Here is a 14,909-nt window from a genome sequence, read left to right on the forward strand (position 1 = left end):
AATCGAATCGAATTGATAATCTCATCAAATCAGATATTTTTTTGTCAAACACAATTACCAAATCATATACTTAAAAAGGAAAGACTACACACACACACACACACACACACACACACACACACACACACACACACACACACACACACAAACAGACAATCTTGACAACTGTGACTGATGGCTCCATAAATGTGAACTGTAAGGCCACAGTGTCCCCTGGTACTGATACTGAGACCCAAACACAGTAACTTTGATTTTAAATTTATTTTTTAATTATTTTTTCACTACAGTCTGGCAGTCTTTAGAAAAGTTACTGAGCAAAAATGATTATAAAAAAGACATTTTATTATACAATAACTGTTGGTAATGCTTGATTCCATGTTAAGTTTCTGCTATGCATCATTAACGGAGGCATTTAGTAAACTGAGGCACTGACATCGTCCTTTTACTCGTCTCTCACTTTTCCTTCAGCCAAAGATTCCACTCTTCTTTGCTGTCAAAGACAAACAAACAAGTTATCACCAACACAGCATCCTCGTTTTTATTTGCCTGAATTTTTCTGCTCAGACTGGTTCCTTACGTTTTTCAGTAACAGTGTACATGGCTTCCATGCCAGCTTTAATGTGGTCTGTGACGTGACAGTGGAGCAGCCAGGTACCAGGATACTGAGGACGCATCTTTACTGTCTGAAAAGAAAGTAGATAGAAAATTACATGACTCAATAGCAGAACAATTAGAGTTCAATTTCCTAATTCTGTTGGATAAATTGCTTAGAATTTGTGTTTTAAGGTGGTTGTCATGGTTCTGGGTGCTTTTGACCCAGCTTTTTGTGTCTCTTGTGTTTTTATGACTTGTTGTGTGATGGTTTATTATTCTTAGAATAACCTCAGGATTACCACCATGTTTACCGTTGTACATTTAGGCTCCCCTCATGTCTTTGCCCCCATTCTGTGTTTGTGCTTATGTGTGTTGTGTCTTGTTTCTCCTCCTTGTGGTTTATCCATGTTTCCCCGGTCCAACATGTCTCTCGTCTGCCTATTCTTCACTCCTGTGTCATGTTCCCCAGTTTCCTGTTTTATTGTGTAGGTCTTGTGTTTCCATGTTTCACATATCTGGTTTTGCTTCCCCGTTGCCTTGTCTAATTAGGTTCAGCTGTGTCTCCATCCTGTGTGCCATTTCCTTGTTACCTTATGTGTATATTTAGTGCATTTCAGCCGTGTCTCTCTAACTTTCACTCATCTCCGCCCACTCCTCCCTGCTTGCACTCTCTTCATAACCTCTCTTCTCTCTTCCTTTGGATGGTTGACCACATGCAATTAAAGTCATCCACCTTCATGCTAGTGTTAAAGTGAAACACACCAGACCTTAACGTCAAAGAGGAAAGACTCAGCTCTTAAAAGAAGCCATTCCTTTGAAATCTCACCTGAAAGGTGGCTGGAAACAGCTCATACACATCAGCACGGTGAGCACCTCCACCCAGCTGCAGAGAAAAGAGCATTTGTGAACTGCGTTTATATACTGTGTGATTGTGTGAGAGGGTATTTTTGAATCATTTCTATATACCTTATATTCCACACTATGGCCATGCCAGTGTGCTGTGTGTATGTCCACTTCATTGCCCATTCCCATTAGGTACCAGTACACCTTATCGCCCACCTCCATGTTCAGACCATTCAGGTTAGCATACACATATCCATTGATGGCTGCACACAAACATGCACACATTGTAAAGAAAAAATATATATTTTTATGTGTAGATGAAAAAACAAAAACGTTCAAAAATCCTTTTGTACGTGTCTGCTTGTCTCACCGTGCATTTTGTTGCTCTCTATAAAGTCTTCATCATCCTTTAAGTTTGGGCGAGGGTTCCTGATCTGCGCTCTGATGTTTTCATCCAGATACCTGTAGTTTAAGCAGCAGTCATAAATATACAGCCCTTCCTGTTTCAGGCGGCGCTGCAGGAAAATTCAGCTAAACATCATATCCTGCTGTCCTGGTCCTCAGAGTGGATCTCTGCTTCTGTTTTAGAATTCTGTTTGCGTATTTAGTGTTGGATCGATGTTTTTATTTCCTCTTTTGTGACTGAGGCTCTGTTTTTTCTTTAATAATGGATTGCATTTATATGGGCACCCAAAGCGCTTTACAATGCCACTATTCATTCACTCTCACATTCACACACTGGTGCAGGCAAACCACAGTTGTAGCCACAGCTGCCCTGGGGCAGACTGATAGATGTGAGGCTGCCATATCGCGCCATCGGCCCCTCTGGCCAACACCAGTAGGCGGTAAGGTACAGTGTCTTGCTCAAGGACACAACGACCAGGACAGAGAGAGCTGGGGGTTTGAACCGGCAACCTTCCGGTTACAGATGAGCTTCCCAACCACATAAACTACGGTCGCCCCATCACCTTGTGATTTTCTAGGAATGGGTTTCATTCTTTTTGTTTTTTGGGGTTTGGTTCATGAATTTGCAGTAGTAGTCACTGTCCTCCTGAGGACTGTCCTACAAAGTGAGATTAATGGCTTAGTGAGCTGTGTTGAGTTTAAAGTCAGAGTTTTCTGTTTCATAAAAAAGAAACTAATAATAATTAATAATAATTAACTAATAATTACTTATCATACTGATATACTTCTTATGATTACTTATTAACAAACAAACAGAGGCTCAATCGGTGATAAAATAGTTAACTTGAATTTAAATGTTTATTTTACAGCTCTGTGCAGGGTAAAGTTTTTTTTTTTCTTTAAAGAGCGATGTTTTTTCTGCACAATCAATCTCCATAAATTTGTAATTTATTGTAATGTTATCAGCATTTTATCACCTGATAACATCTCTAGTTATCAGGAGGGGACACTCCTGGGAATCGTTTTGTGTGGACTCCTTTGAGAAGTCACGTGGCTTGTGAAACGCCCCTTTAAATGCGCAGAGTGCATACAGAGCCTGAAGCGGAAATCACTGCTTAACAGGGTAAGCTGATGACCACCATCATAATACTTGTTATCTCTTACTGGAATTTTAGGTTTTGTCGAGCCAGCTAAGGCAAAAAAAAAAAAAAAATGGCTGTATTAACCTTTGTTCTGTTGATTCATGTGTCAGTCTTCACGTGTTTCAGTTATGGTGTTCATGTCCCACTCTGCTTTTGTAGTTACCTTGCTTTGTGTTTTACTTTCAAGTGTCTTCTCCTGATTGATGTCACCTGTCTCTCATAACTCAGCTGCACCCATTCCATCTGATTTACCCTCCGTGAGTTTGCAAGCATGTGAATTTAAGGAGGATTATGTAATTTTGAATTGGAATTAAGAAATTGGGTTGGATCCTTTTACTTCAAATTTGTGTCATAGAGGAAGCAGAGGTTTCAAAGGGAATCTATCTGCTACTTACCAACTCTCATTCTCGTCAAAAACCAGGAAAAGCAGTGCAAACTCTTCCACTTCCTTCTTCAGTCCTAAAGTCCTGGAAGACGCAAATATTTTATCATACTTTATTATGTGGTACTGCATAAACAGAATGTGTGCTGTGCTGTACATCAAGCAGAACATGTAGATACTCACCTGCCCCAACTACGGCGGCAGACGACTAATGGACCAATCAGTCCGCTGTAAAGGTCCTGGAGGGGCAGGGGGACAACATGTAAGTCTGTGAGTACTTGTTATTGCCTGTGCTGTGTTTGATCTTGCCTACATCATCGTACCTTTGCAACATCAACAGTAGAGTAGTACGCTGACACAGAGCACTCCTCTTGCTCTGTTGTTGGTCCAGTGTTCTTGTTGACATACCAGTAGTAGGTGTGAATTTCACCTGAGAAACACATTGTAGTTTTCAATGTTTTGGACACCATTTATACATTAAGAACATGGCATGATCCATTAGAGAGGGAATACTGTATGCCCTTTCTATGTTCTCAAAAAAACACATTTATTCTGCTGAAGTCATAAAAAAGTTCCACAGTGACTGAAATTGTTTATTGATTGTGTCCCTTTGTTCCATCCGCTTCTATTATTTCTAGGCATTTCTGTACCTGGTTGGGTTTGGTGGACGCTGGGGTTTTCTGTTTTGACTCCGTGTGCATGAATGGAATAAGGTCTGGTTGCCATGTTCTTGAAAACCACCTTAACTTTGTCTCCAACATTAGCGTGAATCATTGGACCTAAAGAGAAGGCAAATGTTTTAAGTACCAACTGGAGCTTAAGACGTTACACGATTAATCATGTGTTATTTACAATATGTAACACAATCAGTGGCTTTTACTGCACCAACAATATATTCTCGTCAGAGCTTCAAAAACTTTATGGAAAAATATGAATTTGTACAGTATGTGTCAGTGGTCTCTTCAATATACTCACCCATAATGCCGAGATGCTCCATGTCAGCGGTTCTTTCGACCTGTTTGGTAAACTTGTCACTGGTGAACTGTCGGTAAACGACCTTCTTGTAACGAGAGCCTATGAATCCACCCTGCTTGTCCAGAAAGACGGGGGCAGGACTGCAGCAAGAGAGTCACCAACACATTTTGATTTACTAAAACAGCTGCAGTTCCACTATAACAAGTTTTCACTGTTATATAAGAGGCAACCAAAGAAAACTCGATTTGCCAGCATTACTATTTAATTCTTTCTCAGCGCTCCTACCACAATCTACGACAGTTTCATATCCTAAAAATAGTATAGTGCTCTGCTATATACAGAATAAACTTTATAATATAATACTGACATCTGTTTGGTTGGTCACTGTTATTTTTGTGTTCCTATTGTAATGTCCAAAAGCAGTTTATTACCATAAAAGGCATTAAGATACTCAGAGTCTGCATGTTTAGAGTAATGAGCATTCTCATGTAACAATGGGACACTTTTTTCCCTAAACTTTACTAAATTTGTTATTGTTTTCTGTGATGTTTCATAAGCTTCATAAAATAAACACATAATGTATACTGTATAAAGGTAGACGCACAAGAGTTACATATATGTGCTGCTGGTATACTGTATTTGTTTCCACGGCAGCTCTCAGGCTCGTGCCCTACAGCTGATACCTCTCCATGCCGCGGAACATCTCCACCTCCCAGGTGCGGTTTGGAGCGTAGTCCCAGTCTATTTCCATGGCAGCGATGTAGTAGGTTTTTGAATGTAACATCATCTCACTCTGACGATGAAGTATGCTGCACTTCTCTACCGTGTAGTTGGCCCTCATCCCATTACGGTAATGGTTCACTGTAGCAGACACCACCTCAAACTGACCTAAAACACATACACACACGCAGATACGGTAACACACAATGTGACTGTTGGATTTACAAATGTGCTCTTTTGACTAAATTCTCTGGTTTTGTTGTTTTGTCCAAATGTTGTTGTTTCTTAACACTTTTTTTTACCTTCCTAGCTCAGTCTGCAATGCACCAAATCATGACACTTGTCCTTTTTTTGGAATTAGCTCTCAAGTCTTCTCACTCAACACTTCTTGAAGATTTAATGGCCAAGGTCATAGTAAGGGTAATTGTATTTCATGTTTACTGAAATCATTCCCATTTACTGAACTATCCAACAAAACAAATGATGAACAGTCTGTGATGCCTTAAAAATATGTAACATTTCAACAGTACCTTTTAGCTTTTGTGCCCTGAGTCAGTCTACTAAGAACTGCAACCTACTGTCACAAATCAATGTGTGCATGTTTGTGTGCAGCCATCAATGGATATGTGTATGCTAATCTGTCACAAATCAAAGAAATGCACCAGCATAGCTCCCTGACTTAAGCACATTTCCTCAGGGTAATGTCTTTGAGTAAGAAGGCTGTAAATGTAAATTCAGCAATGATTCAGGCTTATGTATCAGAGTGACTCATGCTGATGGATGTTAAGATTCCTAATCATGCTTCGGTAGGAAACCTACTTCTATTCATGGCATGATGCACACATAGTAATATGATATGTTGTAAACTGTTTGCATTTGCTTGGGAAAAGACAGAACCTCAGTAGAACTGGGGATTAAATTGCATGAAGGTCATTCGACTGATTTTTAGTTTTAGTCTTGTTTTCCACTGAATTATCAGTTCTGTCGCTGCTGTAGTTAGCTAATAAATTAATGTAAGACTGATAGCAACAGCCAACTAGACCAACCCAGTGATGTCACATTCTTTACTCGGACAAAACGGCGCTACACATGCTCTAGAAACTGTAACTTCAAGCACTTATTTATTAAACCCAGCTTCACAGACATGGCACTCATGGGATAAATTAACCTTAATACATTTAGTGTTTCATGTCCACTTCAATGGTTCTTAACACCGCTGTCATGGCAACTTCAATTCAATTCAGTTTTATTTATATTTTATTTATTTATTTCAAAAAGTATCCAGTGGACCTTTGATTAGACCAGTTCTGGCCCACAGGGTGCATCTTTGACATCACCCATCTAGGTAAATCCATGTGTCTGCTAGGTCAGACCAGCAGATAGTCGGACATTTTTAATTAAGTTTAATCTGTTTTGTTGTGATGCCATTCTGTTTAAAATAAAAGAGAGTAGTGTCAATCATTTTCAAATGATTAATGTAAGTTTCCTATTGGCAGCTGCTGTAGCTGCCAATAAATCAATTCAACCCATCTTCCTCTATATTTCATTTGAACTTGAACTTTGGGCTTTTACTTTTTTGTATGCATGGGCCACACCTAAAGTGTAACTAAACAGAACAACATAAATAAGGGTTCAAAGCTCCATACCCATGCTGTCCGGCTCCATAGTGACAGTGTGTGAGATGTGAGGGAATACGCTGATGGTGTCCCGTCTGTTCTGCTCATAGATGAAACGGTTGCCCTGGAAGTAGAGACTGATGATGTCTGTCTCTGACCCCAGTCCTGACAGGTGCCATGATACTTTATCGCCCTTACACATGGTCAGCCCTGGGAGATTGTTATACACGAACCCATTGATGGCTAAAAAGAAATTCACAGAAATATTACACACAGAGATTAGGTACGTTATGGTGAATTGCTGAGCCAGTAAAGGGACATTAGTTGATAATAATAGCTGTCCCCAATTTAACTATTACATGGTGATTAAAATGAAACTTCACACTGTACCCACCATGCATTTTGTTGCTCTCGATGAAGCCCTCGTCCTCCTTGTTGACAGTGTTGGGAGCAGTAGTGAAAGTCCTAATGTTGTCATCAAGATACCAGCTCAGGTTCTCATCAAATACAGTGGCCATGAGGTGAAACTCTTTATTATAGTTTTTCTGCATGAAAAGAGAGAGAGGTGAAGAGGTGATGTGTCAGATTTTGCTTCATTAATCCAGTAAGGCCACAAAACATTGTTTTTTTTTCTTTTCTGTGATGTTAGAGTGGGACTGAACACTCAGGTTAGGAAGAGATTTTCCAGGCTGGAGACAGGAGCCGTGGATAGTCGATGACTAAAGCCAAAAGCACATTTTATTGATTTTAAGACGATCCGCCTCTTTGGATGCCACTGTCAGGAATATCAGGATGTCAGGAAGATTCATTCTTTTTGTTATAAGAAACTGCAACATTTTTTCAGTCTAACACAAGACACGTGTTTCAGGCCAGCAGAACGAGTCCTGTGTCATCAATATTTTCTGTGTAATTTACTGATAATTCTATTTGAGTTTAAAAAACATTTATATGTCCACTGCACAGCCTGGTGTGAATCATTTTATTCCAAATATATCTACCTTTATAATACCAAATTCAGGAGGATGTAACTTGCTCTGTAACCTGAACCACACAATATGTTGACTTGCTGGGTTTTTTTTGTCTTTCCTCTCACCTGTACTCCCTTCTTCAGCGATTTAGGTCGACAAATGAGAAGTGGCCCCACCAGTCCAGAGCTGGTGTCTTTAACAGGGTCCACAGCAGAGTAGTACAGATAGGTCAGACAGTCAGCCTCCCCTTCTACGGGTCCAGCACCTACAGGCACCATCCACTCATAGATGTGCACCATCCCAGGTCTGACCAGAGCAGCAGGGGGAGGAGTCACCACCCCTACTCACGCATTTCCACAGAGAAATGGCGAATTCTCATTAGCAATAATAACAGCATCAACAAAATGCTAAATGGTACTCCAACTGCAGACTTCCACTTACTTGGCAGCCTCTTCAGCTCCTGCAGTTTCTTATCTGTATAAGACTCTGAAGAGAGGAAAAGAAGAGGAGTTCAGATGGATGAAACAGATATTAACACTGATAGCATTACTTATGAATGTACATGCATTAACCTTCCAACTCATTGTGATACAGTGTGCCATCCTGTTCCACGCTGTACTGTACTCCATGAGGTTGTATTGTGTAAGGCCGACTGGCTTTGTTCTTGAACACCACCCTGATAGTGTCTTTCTCTTCAGCCTTCAACACAGGACCTGGAAACATTAACGTGCAACGTGCATAAGATGCTGTAAGGGTGCAATATAGTTTTTAATAATAACAGCTCATAAAATTAGAGGGATTATCAACATGGTTTAAGACACTAAACCAAATGAGTTTGTTCAAATATGAGTTAAGGCAGTTTTTGGAAATGTTCCACAACTCTGCTGTGCTTTTGAATTGCAATAACTCTATTTCTGGCAAGCAATTCATTCAAAAAACCTGTAATTAACTGAGGCAGTTGTGGTTTTGTTAGCGTTTGTGCGCTTGTGTCATTCTGTCTGCAAACGCAATAGCTCGAAAGGTATTGTAACGATGGTTAAATGTTATTTTACAGTGACAGGTTGACACTGTTGTTATTTCTTTAAGATACATGTTTGGTTGTGCTGCAGGAAAAAAGGGAGTTAATGTGTGCAGGAAGGGGAAGGGGGGTCCATGTTGTTGTGTGACTGTGCGGGGCAGAAGTGAGGTGTTGTATGAGAGCACTCTCCCCGAAGTTGCCTGTGTTACCGAATAAACGGACAAACTGAGATCAAAATGTCTGGTTCTTGAGAACATATGGGAACGCTACAGTATGAATGAACTCTGAAATTTGATGTAATCTTTGCTTAGAGCGAACTGTCAAACTGATTAAATAAAGCGAGGCCGTAACTTACTGATCAATGACAGCACCGAGCCACGGTAATTACTAATTAAGAAACAACTGGATTGTTTTGTGTTTTTATTTTTAACATTGGCACTTGGCTGCTCTAATTATTGTCTCACTTTATTAAAATCAAAAAATGATTTCATTACTTGTTCCAGAGAAGCTCTGTTGTGTGTGTGTGTGTGTGTGTGTGTGTGTGTGCGTGCGTGTGCGTGCGTGCGTGTGTGCGCGTGCGTGCGTGTGTGTGTGTGTGTGTGTGTGTGCGTGCGTGTGCGTGCGTGTGTGCGTGCGTGCGTGTGTGTGTGTGTGTGTGTGTGTGTGTGTGTGTCTGTGTGTGTGTGTGTGTGTCTGTGTGTGTGTGTGTGTGGGTGGGTTTCGTTTCTGGGTTTTGGGTTTGTTTTTTTTGTTGTTGTTGTTTTCAGATTTTAGCAACATCAAACTTTCCAAAACCACGCAAGCTTGAATTACCCAGAATTCCAAGGTGCTGGTCCTCTGGGCTGCGGAGCATCTTTGTCATGAAGGTGTTGTCAGTGTACTCCACATAGCGAACCTTCTTATAGCGGCTTCCAATGCGGTTTCGACCTCGGGTTACAAACGTTTCTGCCGCACTGCTCACACAAAAGCAAAGTTCAAATTAAGAAAGATCTCTGCAGACCAGCAGTCCTCTACATTCCTGTCAGTTTGTACAGTAACTAACCCATCTGTAGGCACTGTAGGAGCATAGTCCCAAACTTCTTCTTCAGCGGCAATGAAGTACTGTCGCTGCTCTCCATAAGGCCGGGGCTTGTGGACATTGGGGAAGCACTTCTTTATCTCAAACAAAGCCTGCATTCCAGCTGGACAAAAGCACAAAAAAACAATGTTGAATACATTATTAATCGGTGTGCAGAAATGTATCCTTCCCTGAATTGTAATTCATAATCTCACCCATCAGATGGTCATTGACACTACATGCCAGCAGCCAGTGTCCTGGGTTGTCAGCTACCATTTCCGCTGTGGTGCTCAAAGCAGGAAAAAGACTGATTGTGTCTGTATGATGGTTCATAGTGGTCAGGATCTGACCATGGAAATGGACTGAATGCATGTCCACCTGTAGATAAATAATATTTCAATAATGTTACACAAGGAGGTGAATGTACTAGAAATCCTTTTTGCAATTCTGAAACTAGCAATAATAATAATGAAAGCAATCTGTACCACAGAAAGTAACACATGCTCACATTTTTATTAAACTTGAACCTTATCTGATTAAAGACTATCAGTAGAAAACTTCTGCAACAGTCTCAGCAAGGCAAACTTAAATCCTTAAAAAAGCTGAACCTTTGAAAGCACAAGCTGTGAGACTGACTGTATTTGCAGGTGTCTCATGGTTTAGTTAGCAACAATTAGGATAATGCCCACAGCCCCTTCTGTCTTTGAAAGACTGTCTCCTGAGAGTTGAAAGTAGGTGGAAGAGAGCCTGGAGAGGTGGAGAGAAGAGGAATGTCAGCAGAAACATGTGTGTTAATGAGAGTGAGGCTGGTGGAAAGGTGAACATGCAAGGAGTAGAGGGAGGGAAGATGGACAAGTTTAATTAAATACCTGGAGCCAACCATCCAAAACAACAGACAGCACACAAGAAAGGTGAAGAAGCGAGTGTAGACAGGGTGGAGTGTGCTTGGAGATGAGTGCCAGGGTGATTTGTGACAGAAGGATAGCAGCAAGAGTGAAAGGGAAGGTTTCCAAGATAGTAGTGAAACCTGCTGTGATGGATGGTTTGGAGACTGTGGCACTAATGAAAAGACAGGAGGCCAAGCTGGAGGTGTTGAGATTTTTGTGGGGAGTGGCCAGAATGGACCGTATTAGAAATGAGTTCATCAGAAGGACAGCTCAGGTTAAGCTGTTTGGAGGCAAAGTTCAAGAGACGAGATGGAGATATTATGGACGTGTGCAGAGGAAGGAAAGGCAGGAGAGAAAGAGGAAGACAACAGAGAAGATTCATGTATAAAGTGAAAGAGGAGGGTCAGTGTGAGCAGGGAACAGGGTGAGATAGAGGCAAATGATCCACTTTGGAACCCCCTAAAAGAACCAACCTGTTCTTCTAAATGTTTGTAAACATTATAAATTGAACTAAATGTTTAGATTAAATGCTCAGTTGAATATTTTGAAAATATTCTCTGTAACAGTAATATTAAGAATAGAGATGTGATAATATAACATAGATTACCTCATTGCCTAATGCAAACAAATGCCACTGGATCTTGTTGCCTTGGCACATGCTCAGTCCACGAAGATTACCATACAGCAAACCATTAATACCTGTAATACATAGCGAGGGTAAAATGGTGCAGGGATGCAAATGCAAGCTTGTAAGCGTGCATGCTGGTGATATGCTAATTGTTAGCATGATATGTTAATTGGGATAAATAAAGTCTTTCTGATTCTGATGCTTCCTCTCACCATGCATCTTGTTGCTCTCAATGAAGTCTTCGTCCTCCTTCAGGTTTCTGGCAGGATTTGTGATGTATGTCCTGATGTTTTCATCCAGGTACCAGCTGAAGTTCTCATCTGACACCATGAACAGCAGAGCATACTGGTAGTCTGCTGAACTATCGCCATGTAAGTCCAGAGTTCCTGCAGAGGAGAGGACATTTAGAAAGACAGGCAGTGCTTTACAATACAAAAGAAAAGGGGGATGAAAAATAGATATAAATATAAAAATAAACACGTTTTTAAAAACTGTCTATTGTGTTCTATTATGAATCTATAATGTAAACATAGTTACATAATGTTAACAAGAGTAAAAGGTAGAATGTTTGGCTCTGAAAGACACTGGACTATAAATAAAATATATTAAAGTTGTACTTAAGTAAATTTAGTGGAGTAAATGTACCTCTCTTACAGACGATGAGGGGCCCTATCAGCCCTGAGTTGATGTCTTTTGGCGGGCTGACGTGGGAATGGTAGAATCTGGTCATGCAGTTGCTGTCATGTGATGTTGGGCTGTGGGATTCTGCGAGGGTCCACTCATAGGTCACTGTTTGACCAGGAGGTACCGAATCATCTCGCTTCAGCTCTGGACCCGTGCCATCTGGGTAGAGTGCTCCTGAGGAGTGAACCCACAAACACAGTCACAGTCACACGCATGTGTTAACCTTTCCACTCCACTCTAGTAGTACGTCCGTTTGTGCATTTCTCACCCTCGTTGCCTTTAGTATAGTTCAGACCATGTGGGTGGGCGCTGTAAGGTCTGGACGCCGTGTTCTTCAGGTGGACAATCAGTGTATCGCCCTCCTCAGCCATCAACAGAGGTCCGAGGTAACCCAGCCATTCTGCTTTTGTCAACTCTGTCCTGTAGGTGGCGTCGCTGTACTGCTTATAAACAGCCTTCTTGTAGGTTGAGCCGATACGCTGCGGACCGCTCTTTAAAAAGACGGAGGCTTCTCTGTTGAGGGGTTCAGGCAGAGATGCATGAGAGTGGTTTTGTGTATGTGTCCTTATGTAAGTTAAAACACGTAAAGCTTCTAGAGAGACTGAGTGTCTCTAACACTCTTTTTTCCGCAAATGACATCATGGGTCAGATTTACTAAAAGGTTAAGGTCCCAATGGCAAAAATGCGCAGGATCTTTCTTCCTGAAATAGCACCGCAAATGAGATAAGAGAGGGGAAGCTGGAAAAGAATCTATATGTTTGATATATGCTTATGCTTTGATATATATGAATAAAATAAAATATATGAGACTGGAGCGCGATTTATCCAAGAGAAAGGCTGCACTTTGGCGAACACTTCCCAAATACACCGAAATCTGTAATAAGATATATGATGTGTAGAAGAACATAAAACACAATTGAGTGCTAATGATGATAGTGTTAGTAAGTGCTCAACTGCGTGACTGTGCGCATCGAGTAACGAGACCGTTCTCACTCCCACAGCATAACGTACCAACGCGTCGGGATGACAACGTGTTGAGTAACACCGTTACGCGCGCTGTGTGAGGCTGTGCGTAGAGATGCATATGAAAAGCCTGCTATGTAGGCTATTGCAAGATGTAGACATTAATCTTTGGGGTCCTATGGACTAGAAAAGCGCTATACAAATGCAGGCCATTTACCATTTAATCCAACACACTCATACATTCCCCGACAGACATTTCAATATGTGATATAACAGCGGTGACATAGAGAAGTAAAGAAAGACAGAAAAAAAATACAGAGTGACTGTCGAGGAAAGACATGCAGAGACGTTTTATTGGGTAAAAATGTCAGACTTCAAACTTATCAGCTCACTATAAAAAGTAACTTGGCTAACAGTAAAACAACGTATACACAACTCTTTTGTATACGTGTGAAGTTCAGATCAGCTCGATTCTCATCATTTCGTAACAAGCCCAGTAGGTTTTCATAGAGGAGCACAACTGAGATTCTGGGAATAAGAAAGGGTTACGGGACAGATTAAAAATTTTCACACTGCTCTAACAGCTCCAAGCCTTCCTCTCGCTCCAAATGAATAACACTTAATGAATCAATTTTGCATGATTCGTTTAAATATTAAATAAAGAAAAACTCCTACAAATACACGTGCAAAAGGCCAGCTGCAAAAGCACCGGGCAAAGTTTACGCTCCACCTCTATAATAAATAATAAGTAGTTTTTTATCACCAAAAACTGATTTTATGCTGATAAGTCTGGTCCTGTGACTACAAGATGAAGCACGTGTACCAACACTGTGATGGTACACGTAAAGAACCAATAACCCATGACAGTGATTCAGCATGAGCAACACCAGGATACCAAATTATCCAAGAAGTACATTTATAAATATATAGTTGCCATTTTTTCATCACAGTGTCTTCATATTAACTTATATATTGTCATATGCAGTGCAATGCGTTCAGTAGGCTATAACTGTGTTCTTATATTAGTATCTGCTGACCATATGTGATCATTCCTGTCTGTCAATTGCTGTTGAAGCAAATATTAACCTGTCGTGTTGGGGGGGGGGGGGGGGGGGGTTAATTGTACCCATTTTGATTCTTTATTTCATATTGATTTATGACTCTGTGATAAAATGGAAAATGTATCGTGCGCACTTACTCATCGTCCTGGATTGAGCGGTTTTGGATGATGTTCATCCCAGTTGGAGCATAGTTCCACGACACCTCTTCTATCTTTAGAAAGTACTCTCGTCTCATCCCGGAAACACATGTTACCACACAAAACAACAGCAAAACAGCCCTTAAATCCAGCCTCAGCATTTTTGTCCAAAATAAAAGCTGACAGTGGTGATAATGATAATGATGACTCTTGGTTTTATTTGAATTATTATTAATACTCTCGCAGAACTTGAAGATAAAGACCCACGGCGCAGAGAATTAAAAGTCTTGGATGTTTGTCAACCAGTGTGTCTCAGCGACGTTTAAAGCTCTGTGTCTTTATACTGCGTCAGATGACTCGCAGGCTGAGGTCAGCCAAGCAGGACCGAGGGGTCACTGACCATCAGACTGCCAGGTGTTCGATCAGCAGGCGAGACTTGCATAAGAACACAAACAGTTTTGTTCTCGTAAATCCAAACACCAAGAGATTAGTCTTAACCTTCATCATTTACTCCCTTGTAGATTTTCACTACAGCTCAAAATAAAGTTTTTAAAAATCAACATCGTTCGTTTAAGAATCCAAAGATTCTTATCTGTGTCAAATCGGAGTTTTTTTTTCTGTTCAGCAAAAAAATCCAGTGACGTTATATTTAGCCAATTACGTAAAAGTGGACTTTTGAGTAAATGTTTGATTTTAAATGCAAGGGGTTAAATGTTGAAAACGACCTTGTGTCACAACCAGATTCATTTCACTGAGCCAATAAAGATGTCTCTGTGTTTGGGTTCATTACTTGTGCGTTTACTTTGCTAAAAGTCAGTTTATGATAATT

General features: G+C 40.7%; 1 protein-coding gene across 1 annotated transcript; it reads right to left on the bottom strand.

Annotated features, from left to right (window-relative positions):
- Window positions 1–254: 254 nt before the first annotated feature.
- Window positions 255–14,400, bottom strand: cp (ceruloplasmin). The gene is made up of 24 exons (XM_085386632.1): window positions 14,081–14,400; window positions 12,188–12,432; window positions 11,881–12,093; window positions 11,448–11,621; window positions 11,215–11,306; window positions 9,936–10,098; window positions 9,706–9,844; window positions 9,477–9,616; window positions 8,218–8,358; window positions 8,087–8,131; window positions 7,771–7,985; window positions 7,072–7,222; window positions 6,708–6,920; window positions 5,025–5,229; window positions 4,342–4,481; window positions 4,017–4,145; window positions 3,690–3,796; window positions 3,550–3,605; window positions 3,380–3,451; window positions 1,808–1,899; window positions 1,561–1,700; window positions 1,421–1,477; window positions 578–683; window positions 255–490 (listed from the first exon to the last, which is right to left on the bottom strand). The coding sequence occupies exons 1-24, from the start codon at window positions 14,239–14,241 to the stop codon at window positions 465–467; spliced, it is 3,222 nt and encodes a 1,073-aa protein (XP_085242758.1). The 5' UTR covers window positions 14,242–14,400; the 3' UTR covers window positions 255–464.
- Window positions 14,401–14,909: the final 509 nt, after the last annotated feature.

This window comes from Rhamphochromis longiceps, linkage group LG17 (genome assembly GCF_057381845.1).
Source record: "Rhamphochromis longiceps isolate RC_006_pf linkage group LG17, R_longiceps_female_GT1.1, whole genome shotgun sequence".
In the NCBI taxonomy this organism is placed as follows: domain Eukaryota; kingdom Metazoa; phylum Chordata; class Actinopteri; order Cichliformes; family Cichlidae; genus Rhamphochromis; species Rhamphochromis longiceps.

Excerpts from the sequence above, each read along its gene's own strand:
- cp (XM_085386632.1), bottom strand. The coding sequence starts at position 14,241 with ATGCTGAGGCTGGATTTAAGGGCTGTTTTGCTGTTGTTTTGTGTGGTA. Across the intron at positions 7,986-8,086 it reads GGAGCTGAAGAGGCTGCCAA|GGGTGGTGACTCCTCCCCCT; the intron begins GTAAGTGGAAGT and ends ATGCGTGAGTAG. Across the intron at positions 3,606-3,689 it reads CTACTGTTGATGTTGCAAAG|GACCTTTACAGCGGACTGAT; the intron begins GTACGATGATGT and ends CTGCCCCTCCAG.